Source organism: Eubalaena glacialis, chromosome 13, assembly GCF_028564815.1.
Source record: "Eubalaena glacialis isolate mEubGla1 chromosome 13, mEubGla1.1.hap2.+ XY, whole genome shotgun sequence".
Lineage (NCBI taxonomy): Eukaryota > Metazoa > Chordata > Mammalia > Artiodactyla > Balaenidae > Eubalaena > Eubalaena glacialis.
Window position 1 is genome coordinate 49,953,314 of NC_083728.1, and position 16,394 is coordinate 49,969,707.

A 16,394-nucleotide genomic window follows, 5' to 3' on the forward strand; every position below is an offset into this window, starting at 1 on the left:
GCTGGAGCCCTGAAGTGGGAGGAGAAACAGTAGCTGCCGACCGAGGGGAACAGCAGCCCTCTGGCTGGGAGGGGGCAGTCTACTAGTTGGGAGCCAAAGAAAGACAAGGGAAGGGGCGGGGAGGGCATGAGATTTAAGCTCATCAGCCCTTAAATACGCCTGTGCAGCCCCCATGCCTTAGAAGCTATGATTTTACGGAAACAGTAAAAGCCAGATACTCTGTCCGGCATATCCTCATTGGGATGAACACAGCACCTGGCGTTTGAGAGCCGAAGGATTCAGGGTCTGGCTCCCACCCATTCATCTCGCACATGACAACACCGAGGCACTTACTGCACGGTGGGCTGGGGGCAGCGCGAGGGTCTGGTGCGCTTGTCCTGGCTCCCTGACAGCGCCCTCTGTCCACCCGGCTTCCTCGAGGCGGACGGAGGAGGAAGCCAGGGCTTGATCCACGGGTGGCGGTGGCCACGGCTCACAGTTCCCAGAGCTCGGCCCTCAGAGGGACCTCCTGTGTCTGGTGATCGCCCCTGGCCTGCTGCCACAGCAAGTGTCCATGCAGAGAAGTGGGAGGGGCCGTGGCTGTGAGGTCCCTGTGTACTTCCTTCTTTAGAGTCAGTTCCATGTACATTGCCCACTGTTCTTGTAATAGGGGTGGGGCGGGTGAGCCGCCTTTATGTGGCGGTTACAGTCAGCTGGCGGGGGTCCTGGCAGCAGAGAGTGCAGTGAGAGGCAGATTGCGTCCATCTGCCCTGGGGGGCCCGGGGACAGGCTGGGGGCTGTGTCCCATGGAGCTCCAGAGCCCTGGCCCCAGCTGCCCACTGGCCAGGCCCAGGCCTTGAAGCAGAACGAACCTCTCCCCCATCCCCACCTCCGCGACCTGATGGTGGCGGCGGTCTCCATTGGTCACAGTCTGAGGGACCTGGCCCCACTTTGGGTGACCTGAGGGCCAGCTGGGTCCTGGGCACCTGGCTCCCTCAGTGATGACGGCTGGGCAGGGTGTGGGCACTTGGCAATGAGGGTGCTGCCAGCTGAGATCTCCCTCTTCAGTCGGGCCTGGGCACTGGCAGGAGGAGCCAGACTGGGTGCTGGACGAATGCTCCCGGGTAAGGTAACCAGACGGCGCATGGACGCCCTCCTTTTAGCCTTGGAGGGTGAAAGTCGAGCCTTGGGACCTTTAACAAGTAAAATGAAGGGTAATGATGTTGCTTTGCTTATGGGATTTGTTAAGTGTTAAAAGCTGCAAGGAGGCATGGAGACAGAACTAAATGCCTTCCCTTCCCTTTCTTGTCAGAACAGAGAATAACAATTGTTTTGGTGGAGGTTTTACAGGAACATTGTCACCTGGCCACGACCTAACCTCAAGAACAAAGGATCTGACACCAAGAAGTCTGCAACAACTAACCACGCCCCTCCCTCACCTTTCCTATAAAAGGGCTTTGCTGAAAGCTTTTGGGGAGTTCAGGGTTTTTAAGGCATGAGCCACTTGTCTCCTTGCATGGCCCTGCAATAAATGTTTCTCTGCTCCAAACTCCAATGTTTCGGTATTGTTTGGCCTTACCGTGCATCAGGCACATGTACTTGTAGTAACATTCTCTCCATGGCGTCTCTTCCTCCAGAAGGCTAGAGCTTAACAGTATGGCAGCTGGGTTGCAGGAGAGCAGGGGCTGCAGCTGTGGCCTTGCAGGGCCTGGACTGGGACAGTCAGAGCAGCACTGTTTGCCCACTTAAGGGGGAGCTTCTCACTTACACAAGGGGGTGAAGTTGATGGTCATCTTTGGGGGCCCCCGACCACAGTTATGGTCTTTCCCTATTTCAATTTTATTTATTCTATTAAAAAGGTGATTCAGGCCAAGTGGTGAAGCAGAAATTGAGGTGGGAGTAGGGTTCTGCCCACCATGTGCTTATATCTTAGGGCTCAGTGCCCTCATTTGTTCCACTCAGGAGTTGAGAGTGGGCGGGACTTGATAGCGTTAGATAATTTTTAAATTAAGTGAAAAATGCAGGTCAAGCACTTGGCACAGAGCAGGGCCCATGTCTAGTGCTAGCTGTTATTACTGGTTCCCCAGCCTTAAAAAGCAGGCACCACGTGCAAGCACGTGCGCGCGCGCACGCGCACGCGCACACACACACACAAACACACACACACACACACACACACCCGGGGCTGACTGACAGCAGAAGTTCCTCTTACAGCTAATAGAAGGGGATGTTTCCTAAGCCCAAAGAACTCAACCAACCAGTTTTCAAAACTACCCTTTTCCTTCTGTTTACCTTATTTATTATGTATTTAGTTCGTGGGTGCTGTAACATTTAAGAGTCTGGTTGAGACAAGTTTCTGTGGGTTCCCTTCTATCTTTCGTGGCTTGACAACAAGACCACCACCTCCACTACTGGGCTTCCTGGGTGCAGCCCAGGGAGGGAGGTATCACTCCTGTTTCCCCCTCCCCAGGGCTGCATAAGAATAAATGAGTTGGTGTCTGAAACATGCAACCTGGAAGGGGCACCCAGGGAGCTCAGTAGTGGAGGTGGTGTAGGCACAGAGACGTTAAGGAACTCGCCCGAGGTCACAGAGCTAGAAACGCCGGGTTTTGAACCCAGGCCACAGATGCTGGAGCAATGAGCGAAAACTCCCCAGGGTTCCAAATCAGCTACGGTTAGTGGAGCGTTTACTTCTCGGCCACATGAAAGCACCGGACCCCAGACCACCGCCCCAGGTCCCCACAGCCTCCTGCGCCGAGGACCCCTGACCAGCCCACAGCCCACAGCCCACAGGGGCTGCTTATGCGTGTGTGCATCTTGGCGGGGGGCGGGGGACGGGTACAGGCCGACCAGGCCGCTAGAGGGTTCACTCGCAAGGGCGCCCAAAAGGATGAATACTTTGCCTTCAGCCTCTGAGATGTTGAACTGACCTAACTGGTGGTCCTCGGACCCACCTAAGGGCCTCGCTCCGCCGGTCTCCTGAGGCCGAGCCGGCTCCCTCCCACGCCAGACAGTTCCGGGCGCCCGGGAGAGCCTGCGTCCGCGGCGCGCGTATCTGCGGGTCCCCGCGCGGCACAGCCGTCGGAGCTTGAGGACGCACCAACTGAAACCCCGGCAGCCCGCCCTGGGACCCCCTTCCCCAGCTACTCCCCCTCCCTTCCCGGCCCCGCTCTAGGGTGGGAGAAGAGAGGCGAGGTGGGACGAGTTGGGGCGGGGGTAGAATCTTCGGACTGGGACCGGCAGGGCCGGGGGTTGGCCGGGGGGCGGGGTCGGGGGGCGGGACCTGGCCGAGGCGTTGGCCAGAGGGTGGGGCCGGGGCTGGGCGTTGGCCGGAGGGCGGGGCGGGGCGGGGCGGGTACGGGCGGGGCGGGGCGGGTACGGGCGGGGCGCGGGCACGCGAGGGCAGGGTTGCCACAGCCGCGCGGGGCTCTGAGGCGCGATGGCGGCGCGCTGCTTGGGCCGCGGTGTCGTACGGCTCCTGGGCGGCCTTCGCGGGGTGGGCGAGCGGGGCCTGGCGGCCCCCCGGCTCTGGGGCAGCGCCTCCGTCCCTGCCGCGCCGGCCGGCTCGTACCGGGAGCGGCTCGCGCTGGCCGCCAGCGAGCCGGCCGCCTTCTGGGGGCCGCTGGCGCGGGATGTGCTCGTGTGGGACACCCCGTTCCATACTGTGAGCGACTGCGACTTCCGCAGCGGCAGGATCGGCTGGTTCCTGGGAGGCCAGTTAAACGTGTCCGGTGAGTGGGCCTGGGGGCCGGGGCGCCCCAGCTCATGCGGCTCGAGGGGACCCCGAGCCCAGCCGGCGGCGGCCCCACATGCTCCCTCCTCAGAGTTCGGGACTCGCCCCCGGCGAGCTGCGCAGTCACCCCGCCCCCAAACACTAGCCCCGGGGACTCCCGGCCCGGCCCGACTCCCCAGTCCCGGCTCGGGCGCCCGGCGTCCCCCAAGTTTAACTGGGGCCCCCACCGCCCCGCACGGCGAGCGCGCCGGGCCGCGGTGGAGGCGGCGAGGGGCGCCCGGAGCAGGACTCCCTGCTCTCGCCCCGGCGCCGGAGACAGAACCGAAAAGCTTCTGGCCGATGTCACCGCCGGGTGCCGGCCGACGACCCGCCTGGGGAGCAGCCCTGCTCATGTAAACAAATCGAGCCGTGGCGGGTGGCGGGGAGGAGGAAGCCCGGCCGGCAGCGGGAGTCAGCCCGCGGGCGGGAAGGAGGCAATGGTGGGGCCTCCCAGTTCTCAGTTTCACCCCCGCCCCCAAGACCCACGGGGCTGGCTTTAGACCTGGTGCGATTGAGATCCCAGAAACCAGCTCCACCGCCAGTCAGTCGTCTGGTCTCTGCTGAGATTGGATCCACTACTGTTTTGTCAAGATTTGGGATGGGGGTGGGGTGGGGAAGGGTGCACTGCACCCACGCCCTGCCCAGCAAGCGGAGAAGGCCCAGGAAGTGAGGGGGGGCCCAGCAGGCTAGGCCTGGGGTGTGGGCAGCCAGGTGGGGCGGTCAGAGGGGCTGCCTGTCAAGGAGGAAGGGGGTAACTGGGGATAGGTGGGGTCTAGGGGGTGTTTAAGGAAAGGATCTGTAGGTCTTGGTGGCCAAGGCCTGAACTGGGCGGTGGGGTCTGAATCTCCCAGGCGCCACCATTTACTGGCCCATTTTTTCTGTCCCTCTGAGCCGCAGTCTCCTCCTGTGTAGACCGGAGGCAGTAATGCCCACCTGAGGGGCTGGTTGTGAGGCCAAGGCACATAGAGTGATGGAACGGGCCCAGCACTTATTGGTGACCAATAAGTAGTAGTGATTTCAACCTGTGAAATTCAGAAATAGTCATAGAATTATAGGTGGTATCTTGCAGTTATTTTTCAAACAAAGAAACTTAAGGGAACTTCAGACCAGATTTTTTTTCATATGGTATATTGCTTTGCTGGTTTAATAAAAATGACTCAGTAGAGAAGTGTTTTCTCTAAACTTGAGTCAGCAGCAAGTGTCCTTGAACTATTGGGAAAAAACCAAACCCTTAGGTTTGCAGGGTTGGCGGAATGCGCCCTGGATGGGGGAGAGCCGAGTGCAGAGGGACGGTGCAGAAGGTTGCAGCTCCTTTGGAAGCTGCCTTGGACTTGGGAGGCCTGAGACTGCCGGGACATTCAAGGTTGGCTCTGAACATGTGCCGCCTTTCAGTCTCAGATAAGACGGGGGTGGGGTGGGGTGGCGGGGGGTGGGTAACGACAGACATAATGGGACAGGCAGCAAGGGCCTCCTGAGCCTCACTTGGTCAGGGTCAAGGTCAGGGTCAGGGTGCAGCAGCAAGCAACTCTTCTGCCCCTTTTTCTTCACTTATTTCTCCTTTATGGTTACCTTAGCCAGAAACTGAACTTCAGAAAACTGCCTGGTAGAAAAACAGCTTTTCAGCCGCATTCTCACCTCAAATGTGTATGCAACCCACTCATCTGTCAGGAATATCTCTGCTGTTCGCCGGTGTCTGCAAATCACAGAGGTGATGGTATGAAAAAGGACCAGGCCAAGCCATGGCTGCCCTGGGAGCCACTAGAAAGTTGTGGGCTGGGTGAGGCGTTTTGGCATGATCTGTCTGTGTGATGATCGTGTGATGATGGCTTGTTCCAAAGGAGCATCGCTTGAAACTCCCTTTACCCCTTCAGGAAGGTCTGTACGTACAGTTCTCAAAGTGTGGTCCCTGGACCAGTAGCATCAGCACGACCTGCAAACTTTTTAGAAATACAAGTTCTCAGGTCCCATCCTAGGTGGCCAGAACCAGAAACCCAGGGGTGGGTCCTCCAGGTGCTCCTGATACACACTTGAGGTTGAGAACCACTGACCTATGTCCAACCTGCTAAAGTGGGCAGAATTGGGATGAGTGTTCTGGAGACGACTCTGTTAAACAAACAAGAGTCTGTGGGTGGTTCTGTACAGTTGAGTCGTTCCAGGTGTGTCTTTGGAGTCACACCTGGGTTTGAATCCTTGTTTTCCCCGACTGTTCTTTTTTTTTTTAAAGTCTTGCCAAGTGCTTTATTTTTTTTTAGTTAATTTTTTTATTGGAGTATAGTTGATTTATAATGTTGTGTTAGCTTCTGCTGTACAGCAAAGTGAGTCAGTTATACATATACATATATCCACTCTTTTTTAGATTCTATTCCCATATAGGTCATTACAGAGTGTTGAGTAGAGTTCCCTGCACTATACAGTAGGTTCTTATTATCTATTTTATATATAGTAGCATGTATAAGTCAATCCCAATCTCCCAATTTATCCCTCCCTCTCTCCCCTAACTGTTCTTTCATGCGTCTCCTCTTCTGTAACATGAGAATAGTGCGTAACTGAATTCTGTTCCAGTTCCTATCGTTGCCATTTTATTAGTCTCACGGATTCCATAGGTCAGGACTTTGGACAGGGCCGGCAGTGGCTTGCCTCTGCTCCCCGTCATCTACGTGACTCTAGTCATCTACGTGCTGCTCACTCCCAAGTCTGGGGCCTGAACTGCAGGCTGGGCTCAGCTGGAGCTGTGGCCCAAAGCACCTACAAGGGGCTTCTCACAGGGTGGTGACTAGGCCCAGGGTCGTTGGCGGCCAGAGGTCCCAGAGACCAAGGCAGAGGCTGCTAGGCTTCTGACCAGCGTCAGGTGACCTGGGGATACCTGGGGCTGCTGTTACCATTGAATGAGAAAACACTTCTATAGCACTCTGCACTGTCTTTAGAACATTGCTTGCACCCAATCACTGGCCTTTGTTATTTATTAATGAATCCTGGGAGGAGGCTGTGACCTTGAACCTGGTGTTCATCAGTGCTGCTGAGCCTGCTGTGCTTCCTCTGAACGGGACCATGGGGGTTTCCACCTGATCAGCCTGTTCCAGGAAGCAGGCTGGGGAGGGCACACAGGTGGCTGGGGAGGGCACACAGGTGGCTGACGTGGCTCTGAAAGCCCGTCTTGGATCCTGGGAGAGCCAAGCCATTGTTGTAGGAGTGGGTAGGTCGTGGTGTCAGAGGCCCTGGGTGGGGGAGGTAAAGCCAGCACCCCCTGCAGTGCCACATTCTGAAAAGGATTCTTTCCAGCTTTTGAAGTTTGGCTCTTTCCCTTGTAGGGCTCAACAGACGTCTTTGCTCCTTGGGTATAAACTCCGAGATGTCAGGAAGTTGCAAGTGCAGAACTGGAGGGTAGTGACGCATTGCTTTCAAAACACAAAACTAAACTCTCCTTTGAGTCTGAGTTTAAAAAACAAGTGTGTTTATTCTTACTTTCAAGCTCGGGTATAGAGACACTGTTGTTAACTAAGCATTGAACACAGAGATTCCTTGGACGCTTTTGGGAACATTCCTTGCAGCAGTGGAAACCATTTTGCTGTAGCTCTCTCCTGTTCATGACGTGCCTCGAATAATTCAGATGGCAGACACACTGAGATGGCAAGAGCCTGCCTCCTGGGTTGCATTTCCTTCCAGCGACTGAAGTAGCTCTCTCAGGTCCTTCAAGGAACTCTAAGTGGACACATGACCTCAGGTCTCAGAAGGAGCGTCCCTCAGAAAAGTCTGAATCCTCCCCAGTTGTTAGAGACGCGACTTGCTTTAAATAGCAGATGCTTCTGGAAAGTTGGCAAATACAATTTTTGTGACTGATGTAATACCTCAAATTGTACCAAGGAGGTTTTCTATTTAAAGAAAACCTATTGTGAATTCTTTTGTGAATATTAACTCCCTTATCTCTTTGGATTAAAATTGAATTTCTGTAAAGTGGGGAGGGGCAGGGATGCATTTAAACAACCAGCAAGAGTTCATTGAATGAAAACGCCTGCCTTTGTGTGTACATGTTTATGATGGAAGTGATGACCCTCTCGTCACCTTTTCTTAAAAACAAACCCAAACCCACCACACACATCAGCTTACCTGCTTGCAGAGCCGTGCCAGGCCCGGGTGCAGACCTGCCCTTAGGGGAATGAGATGATGCTTCATCTCACATCATCCTTGTGACACCAACATGAAGTGTCTGGTGGCCCCCTTGTACAGATGTGGAAATAAAGGCTCCAACTCATGTTTGGTGGTGAATCGTGCAGAAAATGCCCCAGTGCCTCGGAGCCTGCATTCTAATGAGACGGACCACAGATCAGTAAAGGAGCAGATCCACACTGGGGAACGTTCTCAAGGTTTTTACAGCTGCTAAGGGGAGAATTAGGAAGTGTGTTCCACCATCCCCTGCCCCCCTCCCGTGTTGAAGGAATCTTAGGGACGTGGTCTCTGCCCGCAGGGATGTTCTGACCCAGATGGGGGAGGGTTTAGCAGAGCTGGGAAGATGAGTGAGCGCTGAATGGTGTGGTGGGAGGGAGAGATCATTGTGTGCTGGGAAATTTGGAAAAGGCTTGAAATAAGAGGTCGGGTTTGAGCCAATCCTTAAATTGCACTCTCTTCTTGCCCAACTCTTCTTGGAAATACTTGGAAAGGAAATTTCCTTGTCCCACTGCCCAGTTCTTTGGGTGGAGACTTTTTTTAAAATGGGGGATGTAAGAGTTTCCTTCCCTTCCTCCTTCCTCTTTTGTTTTTCTCTCTGCTGTTGAGTCAATAGCGGAAACCATGCATACGTGTTAAGAGCCAACATACACATGGCGTTGTAGAGCCACATTGCCCCAGACCCTGCACTGTGCTTTTCTCTGGGCGCTGTGTCATCTGAGTGTTGTCCATGGCAGTTGTGAACTGTGTTTCCCTTGGGGACACAGCCACACCATCTGACCCCATGGCAGGAAAACTCCAGTGGCATCTAATTACTACTGTGACTCCTAGAGTCCGGAACCATCACTACCACCATGGATTAGGAGAGTGAGATTTAGCGGTGCTATTTAGAGATAAACAAGCGAGTCTGCAGTTAGCGGTTAGCGAGTGGTTGGACAGCGGCCTGGCTCTAGAGCATGATTTTAACCATGACCCCAGGCTGCCATCCAGTGGGGGCGTGGCCAGATGTCTTACAGAGCTCGCAAGGGTCTTTAAGTACTCCTGTCCCCATTGGAAAAAGAAAGCCCCCCCGGAATCGGGAATATACATACCAGGTAGACGTCAGTGCACGTGTGCATACGTCCGCCTGTGTGAGCGTGGTCCTGGACCAGAGCATCATGTCAGATCTTGGTAGAAGTGAAATGCTTAGGCCCACCCCGGCCTGCTCAGTCAGAGACTTAGGGTGGGGCCTCGCTACATGCTCATAAGTCCTCTGAGGATCCTGGGGAATTTAGAAGCCCTAATTTAGACCAAAAAGAAAACTTCTTGAGGGACTAAGCCATGAAGACGAGAAGAGGTCTGTTCCCTCCCCTGGGCATGGGGCCAACCTGGTGTCATTTGGACCCCACATTGCCCTCCAGCTCAGGGACTTGGGAGGTCCATCCGTCATCCAGAGCTTAGGTGCTTCCTCTGCTCTGAGCCCTGGGTCAGGCTGCAGGTGTCCAAACAGGAACAGGGCATCCAGCCCCTGCCCACAGAGGGGCAGCAAGTTGGATACATCACAGGAAGAGTTAAGAGTTTGGGAGGCATGAGGTCCAAGGGAAGAGAAGCACTCCATAATAGAGTGAGGACGTGTAGGCTGGGACTTGTGAGAGGGTGGGTACCAGATGAAGGGCAGGAGTGGTGAGGGTGGGATGGTGTACCCCGGGCAGGGTGAAACTGTGCAAAGGCCCTGAGGCAGGAAGGCCCTCAGCAGACTCGGCACAGCCAGTGAGGGGAGGGGACGGGACCCACCCCTGCTGAGAGTGGTCACCACCTCAGCTGCCAGGCGAGGGTATGGCCTCATCTGCTGCTTGTTCAAGAGAAGCCAGAAATCTGTGGTTTTAGTGTGGAAACTCTTGATTTCTAAACTTTGGACCAGACTGACACACACATTGATGTTGGGTTTATTGTGTAAATCCAGGTTTTGCCACCAAGCCCCTTCTCAGTTTGTCTTCTTGCTTTCCTCTCTTCTATTTTTTTGGCATTTTTTCTCTTCTATTTTTCTGGTAATTCAAAGAACTTTCCTGTGTAAGTAGCAGTTTTTCCCATGACGTCTATCTTTATTTATTAAATTTTTTGAGGTATAATTTATATACTTGTTAGGAGCCAGAAAGTTGAAATGAAATTTTTTAATTTATAAGAGTAAATGACATAAAATAACCTGAGAGGGGAAAATGTGATACATACACACACACACACACACACACACACACACATAGAGAGAGAGACACACACACACAAGCTAAAGTTTGTAAATGTTTTCACGTGAGTTCACCCTGTTGAGGATTATGGGAATCACGTAGTTTGTTATGGGGAGGGCCTCCCATAACTTTTGTCAGAATGGTTTTCCATCAGGAAATGTTTGTAGTAACTCGCAGCAGGGTGATTATCAGGTGGTAGTTGACCTTGTATTCCTGTGGTAGCACCTCAGCATTGCCTTCCATCTGATTCTGACCCATCCCTGTGAGTTAGATGCAGCAGTGGGTGCATCTCCCATTTATGTAGGAGGAGATTGATTTGGAGAAGATAGTAACTGCCCCAAAAAGAAAAAAAAAAGAAAAATTTATGTACCTGGACATGAGGGTGACCCTGAAGACCAGGTGGGCAGTGGCTGCTGCCCCCAAAGCTGTTTGTGGTATTTATTCCTCTGCTGATGGAGAAGTGCGTAATGAAAACAGGCCACGAGGGCTGGCTGGAAGGGGCTCTGGCACAAACCGGCCAGAGCCAAGCTCACTTTGAAGTCCAGCCAGTGGTAGTGAATAAGAGGTTAGCAATGAACATGATCCTACTGATCTTCAGGTTGATGATAAACCAGCACAACTGACCTGTTTTTGTGGGCAGTCATGTGACCTGAGCTTGGGTAATGGAGGGAGGGGGAGCAGAGCCTCCCGGAAAACGAGCAAGGCATTTTGCCATCATTGCATCACTTCTTGGGGCAGGGTGCTGGCTGGACACCTGAGAAGGGATGTGGGCCCTTGTCCTGGATCGCACCTCCACCACACGAGAGCCCACCCCACGCACGCGCACTGATTCGGGGCGCCCTGTTTGCATCGAGTCTTCTTTCCCACAGCCCAGCGTGCGGTGTTCAGCCCTGGCCGCGCACGTTAGAACCGCCAGGGAGCCTTGAAAACCACAGGGCCAGTCGGGTCAGGGTCCCCTGGGTGGGGGCCGGGATTGGGACTCCTGGTGTGAAGCACCTGCTTCAGAGCATTCCCAGGGGTCACCTGTACCTGCGAGGTCATCTTTGTGTAGTGACCACCTCGTTTCTGCGGGCTCTGTCACCCTTCTCCTTGCAAGGAAGTAGAAACCCGCCTCTGACGAGGGAAGGGTCCACCCCAGTGAGAGCAGCGCAAACCACTGCAAACCTGACTCTCCCCTTTCCGACTCCAGTGGCACTAAGTGTAATGTCCATGAACCTGTTTTTGTGCAGTCAACTGCTTGGATCAGCACGTTCGGAAGTCCCCGGAGAGCGTCGCTTTGATCTGGGAGCAGGATGAGCCTGGAACTGAAGTGAGGATCACCTACAGGTACCATGTGTTCCCTGAGGGAGGGCGCCTCTGTCGCGCTGGACGTCAGCACCGAACGCTGCTGCCGGGCTGTTGACAGGAGGAGCCCCGGCCTCCTTGCCTACCTGGGCAATACTTGTTGTTTTTAGATTCCCCTGGGAGGAACTGGGTCCTCAGAAACAAATATGACAAACGTTCAAGGTACAGGGCAGGCTCTTGGTGCAGTCCCGTGTGCCTGTGACCTGTTCTGGGCGGGGGGGTTATATGAGTATCAGGGGCCATGTTTCCACTTGGGAAATGTTCTCTGGTCTCAGGAAAAGTAGACATGAGCATGGACTGAATAAAGTACACGCTGGGGTAACTAAAATCAGCCCCTCTTAGTGTGCTTATGACTGTGGCACAACAAATAAAATTGAGTCTTTAAAAAGGGGCTAAAATAAAACAAACAGAAAGGGGCTACACCTGATATTTGTATCTGTGACTCCTTAAATAAATTCTCCACGTATTCTGTATGCCAAGCCTGTGTGTTGGGGGGTTTGAGTGGACCCGGCGTCTGGGGGCAGGTGCTGGCCTTCTCAAAGCCCTGCCCCCTCCCGGGACTGCCTTGCTCAGGGGTCTCTGGTCTGTCACCGCATCCCTGCGGGAAAACCCCTTTGCTCAAGCTTCAACCTACCTTTACAGCGCTATCTCAGGAGGAGGGTTCAGAGGAGCAGGTCCTGACCCCGCGGACCCCTGGTTTCCTGCTTGTTTTTCAGACGCAGGTTTTATCACAGATCCAGTGCACCAAGCCTGGGGAAGCTGTGTTCAGTTGAACTCCTGGATGGAGCAAAGTGACGTTTGTTAATCTGCCGTGGCTCCTAGTGCGCCCTGCCTTGCTTGTCCCTCCCCTGCTCCCAGTACCCCTCGGCCGACACAGTCCCTCCCAGCCTTTACTGCCAGTTACTGCGCTGACCTGGGTCCCCTGGACAGATATCCTCCTGACTCCATGGGGTCCACAGATCAGCAGCATCGTGGCCTGGGACCCCCGGGCCCTGCACACTGGAGTTGGGGGCACTGCTCTAATGGACAAGCTGCCCTGCTGTTCTTCACCCTTATTGGCCCGACTTGATCTATGATTAAGTCTCTATGGGTGGGGGTGGAGGAGGTAAGGGGAGTTCAGCTATGGGCTAATTTTCTCCGGTCCTCCCGTGGACCGGGACCCAGAACTGGGGTTGGGCCGCGTCAGGCCTCTGAGAGCCGCTCGGCTGGCCTGCTGAGTGTGTGTGTAACTGGGCGGGAGTCTCAGGACTGCAGCCAGCTCGTTAAAACAAAGTACAACTTCATTTCCATTGCAGAGCAGCCCCGGGCAAGGTATAAACCTATAAGTACAGGCAAAGAATTTATTATTCTCTCTCTAAAAATAAACAAGCTCAGCCTGAAGAAATGGTCTTACAAACTTCAGCCGGTCTTAGTGCCAGGTGACTGTTGTTATTTACTGTTTGAGGGAAAAGAGAAGTGTGTGAACGGGTTGTCTGTAATTGCAGCTAGTTTTTGAGGGACTTGGATTCATCATTTTCCTGGTCATGTTAGGTTTTTGACGTGAGGTTTATCTTCCTCTTGTCTCAGAGGAGAGCTGCCTACACTTGGTGCTGGCTGTCCTGCCAGCATACAAACTGCCACTAAAATAAAGTGCATTCCTGCCAAGTGTCTCACATGGTGGCACCCAAGGTGCCCCAGGACGGTCACAGGCCTTGGCGGCCTGAAGACCAAGTTCCAGACCCATGGGCTGAGCCCTTGAAGGAAACTGCGTGGGGATGTGGTTCTCCCGGGCTGGGGTGCTGGAGGTGGATTCCCGGGGACCACGCCTGCCTGGTCTGTCCTAAGCTTGGGGGACCCATCTCAGTCCTCAGGTGCACAGAGCCTCTCCCTCCTGAGTCTGCTGAATTCTTCTGAAGAGGTGCATTTTTGAAGAATCATCAGAGAGCTTGTAACGTGAACCCACTCCTGTCCCAAGCCCTAGTGATATGTGGGTCCACGTGTGTTGCACACGCCCTCGCACACACGCCCTAAACGTGCACGTGTCTACAACCTGCTCTTGGTGTTCAAGGATGCTCCCGAACCGCTCTCCCGGGTTGCAGGCACCGCCCTGCTCCTGCTCTGGAAGTTGGGCCATTGCCTGGGGGTGGGCTGTCTGCTCTCTTCAAGGTTCTGAGCACTGGGGTGTATTTGCAGCTGCACCTCCCTAGGGTGGGGGAGGCCTGGCAGGACCAGCTTTGGGAACCCCGGGGCAGCTGAGTGTCCTCATCCCGGCCCCACCCTGCCTGCAATTGTTGCTTGGCTGGCGGCAATTACCAGGCGCACCCTGGCAGACGGGCCGAGGCCTCGGGGGCCCGCTCTGCAGCGCGTGGGGCACCTCGTGCTGGCTCCGGCTGCGTGGCTCTGGGAGAAGGACAGCCTCGTGGGCTGGGGTCTGTCCTTCAGGCGCGGTGCTCCCTCCCCGATGGGAAGCGAAGGGGCAGGACCTCTGCTGGCTGGGATCAGCCTGGGATGGCCTGCACGTGTCTCCCGGGGAAGAGGGCAGCCTGTGACCTGAGGCTGGAGCCAGGGCCAGAGGGCCGCCCAGCCGATTTCCAGCCTTCCTCTGCCCAGAGGTGTGTTCAGAACCGACCTGAGGGAGCTGTTCTCCCCAGCGAGCCAGCAAGCCTGCAAACCTGGGCCCCCTGGCACCGCCTGAGGCCTCCGAGGCCAGGGCTGCAGAGGCCAGGCAGGCACAGATAATCTGGGTGGCTCCCCGAGGCTGTGCAGCCAGATAGCACTGGGAGCAGTTCTTTCCAGCCGTCCACGTGCTTATTTCGCAAGATGCTCCTTCACATTCAGTTTAAGCAGACAGATTCTAGAGGCCCTTGGCGATGGGGATGTGGACAAACACAAATCCCTGTCCTCTAGGCAGGTGGTGCAGGGGTTCAAGACCATTGCCTGCCTGGAGCCCAGGCTCTGGGCCAGGGATTTCCAAGCTGGGGATGGGCAGAGGGCATGGACCAGAGCAGACGCTGTGGCTGGTCCCGGTGTTCCTGTGCTCAGGACCTCTCAGTGGCGGGTGCCTGTGCTCGGACAGAGGAGAGAGCGGCCTGAGAGTATTCACCAGGCTCTGAACCAGGATCTCCCGTGTGAGGCTCTCTGAACAGGGGTCCAGACATGAGTCCTTTAAAAAAAAAGTTTTTTAAAAATTTATTTTATTGAAGTATAGTTGATTTACAATGTTGTGTTAATTTCTGCTGTACAGCAGAGTGATTCAGTTATACACATATATATTCTTTTTCATATTCTTTTCTGTTATGGTTTATCCCAGGATACTGAATATAGTTCCCTGAGCTCTACAGTAGGCCCTTGTTATTTATCTAAGATGTGACCTTTTAATTAATCTGTAGCAGGTTTTAGCCCTGGCCTGGCCCTCCTCTGTGAACGCGGGTTGCCGTGAGGGCAGCGCTGCTGTGGTCGTGGCCAGGCTGTGCAGCTGAGCTGGGCGTCTGGGCTGCAGCGGGGAGAGCAGGCCTGGCACCCCCCATGTGCCCACACGTGAGCCGAGTGGAGTTTCTACTGTGGGTCCAGCCCTGGAGGCGGTGATTTCTGTAGTTGTTCCAGCTGGGCCTTCTTATGGTGGGGCGTGCACAGAGGGGAGCCCCTGCCCAGAGGCGCAGAGCGGACGGCAGGCCCCCTCCCCACTGCCTGCCTCAGAGCCCCTCGGCCGGCGTGGAGGACGCCTCCTGCCTGGGCCAGCTGACCAGGCACTGGGCGTTACTGGTCCCTAGCATGGGGGGCCCACTGAGAATACAGAATGGGGCCCAGCCCCTGGGGCGGCCCTCTGTCTGGGACAGCCACACCAGCACCCCTGGGCAGAGGGGCCACGAGGTCTGAAGCCTGGAGGCACCTCCTGAGAAGCTGGCTCGTGCCCTGGGCCCTGGATGTCTTTACGTGGCCACTTGTTAAGGTCACGGAAGGGCCCTGTGGGCCCTGGCGGGAGGAAGCAGGAAGTTGCTGGGACGCCGTTGGAGAAGACTTTGAAGAAGTGCTGGGGGGTTGGGTTCTGGGAGGCCGAGGAGGGGAGGCCCGAGGATGAAGGCCGAGGGCAGGGCCGGCCAGCCCACTGTGGAGTGAGGCGGCGGGGTGGGCGGTGGCCTGTGTTCCCGCCCGCTTTGTCCCCAGCTGTGTGTGACCTGGAGCAAATCTCCAGCTCTCTGACCCTGTTTTCTCCTCCACTGGGTGCTGGGTGTTGACTAGCACAGGGGAATGAAAGCCCAGACCTGGGTCTGGGCGGATGCGGGTCTGATTTGGCTGTAGGTCAGGGCAGGTGAAGGGAGGTCAGTAGAGGGTTTCAGATCTGACGAGGGGAAGGGTACGGGTGGCCCTGCGGTTGCTGCGGCCGGGAGGGCCGGGTGGGGTTTTCAGGGAGAGGTCCTCACCTCAGGAGAAGAGTTTGGAGTCGGCTAAAAGGCGGACCCCCGACCCTTGCACCTGGTGCTTCTGACCCCCAGATTAAACACAGTTTGCAGTGAGCAAACTCCTTTATTAAAATATTAGGGCAACTGAGGGGGAGGATCATTAACGGACATAGTGAGGCTGAGGGTGGGGTGCTTTGGGGTGAACCAGGGCCGGTGACCATGAGGCTCCAGGACAGGGCCCCTGGCAGGCAGGGTAAGTGGGTTTGTCGGTGGGCTCCCCTCTGTGGAGGTACCAGAAGCTAGTGGCTGCCAGGCTTGTGTGCAGTGTCCCCTGCTGACCTCTGAGTAACTCCGATCGCAAAACTTGGTCAGGAATCCCCGTGCTCGCTCCCAGAATCCGGTAGGAGCTCTGGGTTACTTGGATGGAGCTGATTTTAAGCCAGCATTTAACTTTCCTTTAAGACTTGGCTCCAGATTTTGAAGCTGGCAAGTGCTTTGAATCTTTCTATACGTGACACTTATTTTTCTTTCTCATTC

At 55.3% G+C, this 16,394-nt stretch overlaps 1 protein-coding gene across 3 annotated transcripts in view; it reads left to right on the forward strand.

The window, feature by feature from the left end:
- The first annotated feature begins 3,386 nt into the window (after positions 1 to 3,386).
- The window catches only part of ACSS1 (acyl-CoA synthetase short chain family member 1), a 42,295-nt gene continuing 29,287 nt past the window's right edge, over positions 3,387 to 16,394 (forward strand). For 2 of the 3 annotated variants that reach the window (XM_061209452.1, XM_061209453.1), the window contains exons 1-2: positions 3,387 to 3,710; positions 11,364 to 11,460. In XM_061209452.1, coding sequence (XP_061065435.1) covers positions 3,419 to 3,710; positions 11,364 to 11,460 — 389 coding nt within the window. In that variant the 5' untranslated portion in view covers positions 3,387 to 3,418. The remainder of the gene's footprint in view (positions 3,711 to 11,363; positions 11,461 to 16,394) is intronic. The other variant, XM_061209454.1, reaches the window with a different exon arrangement.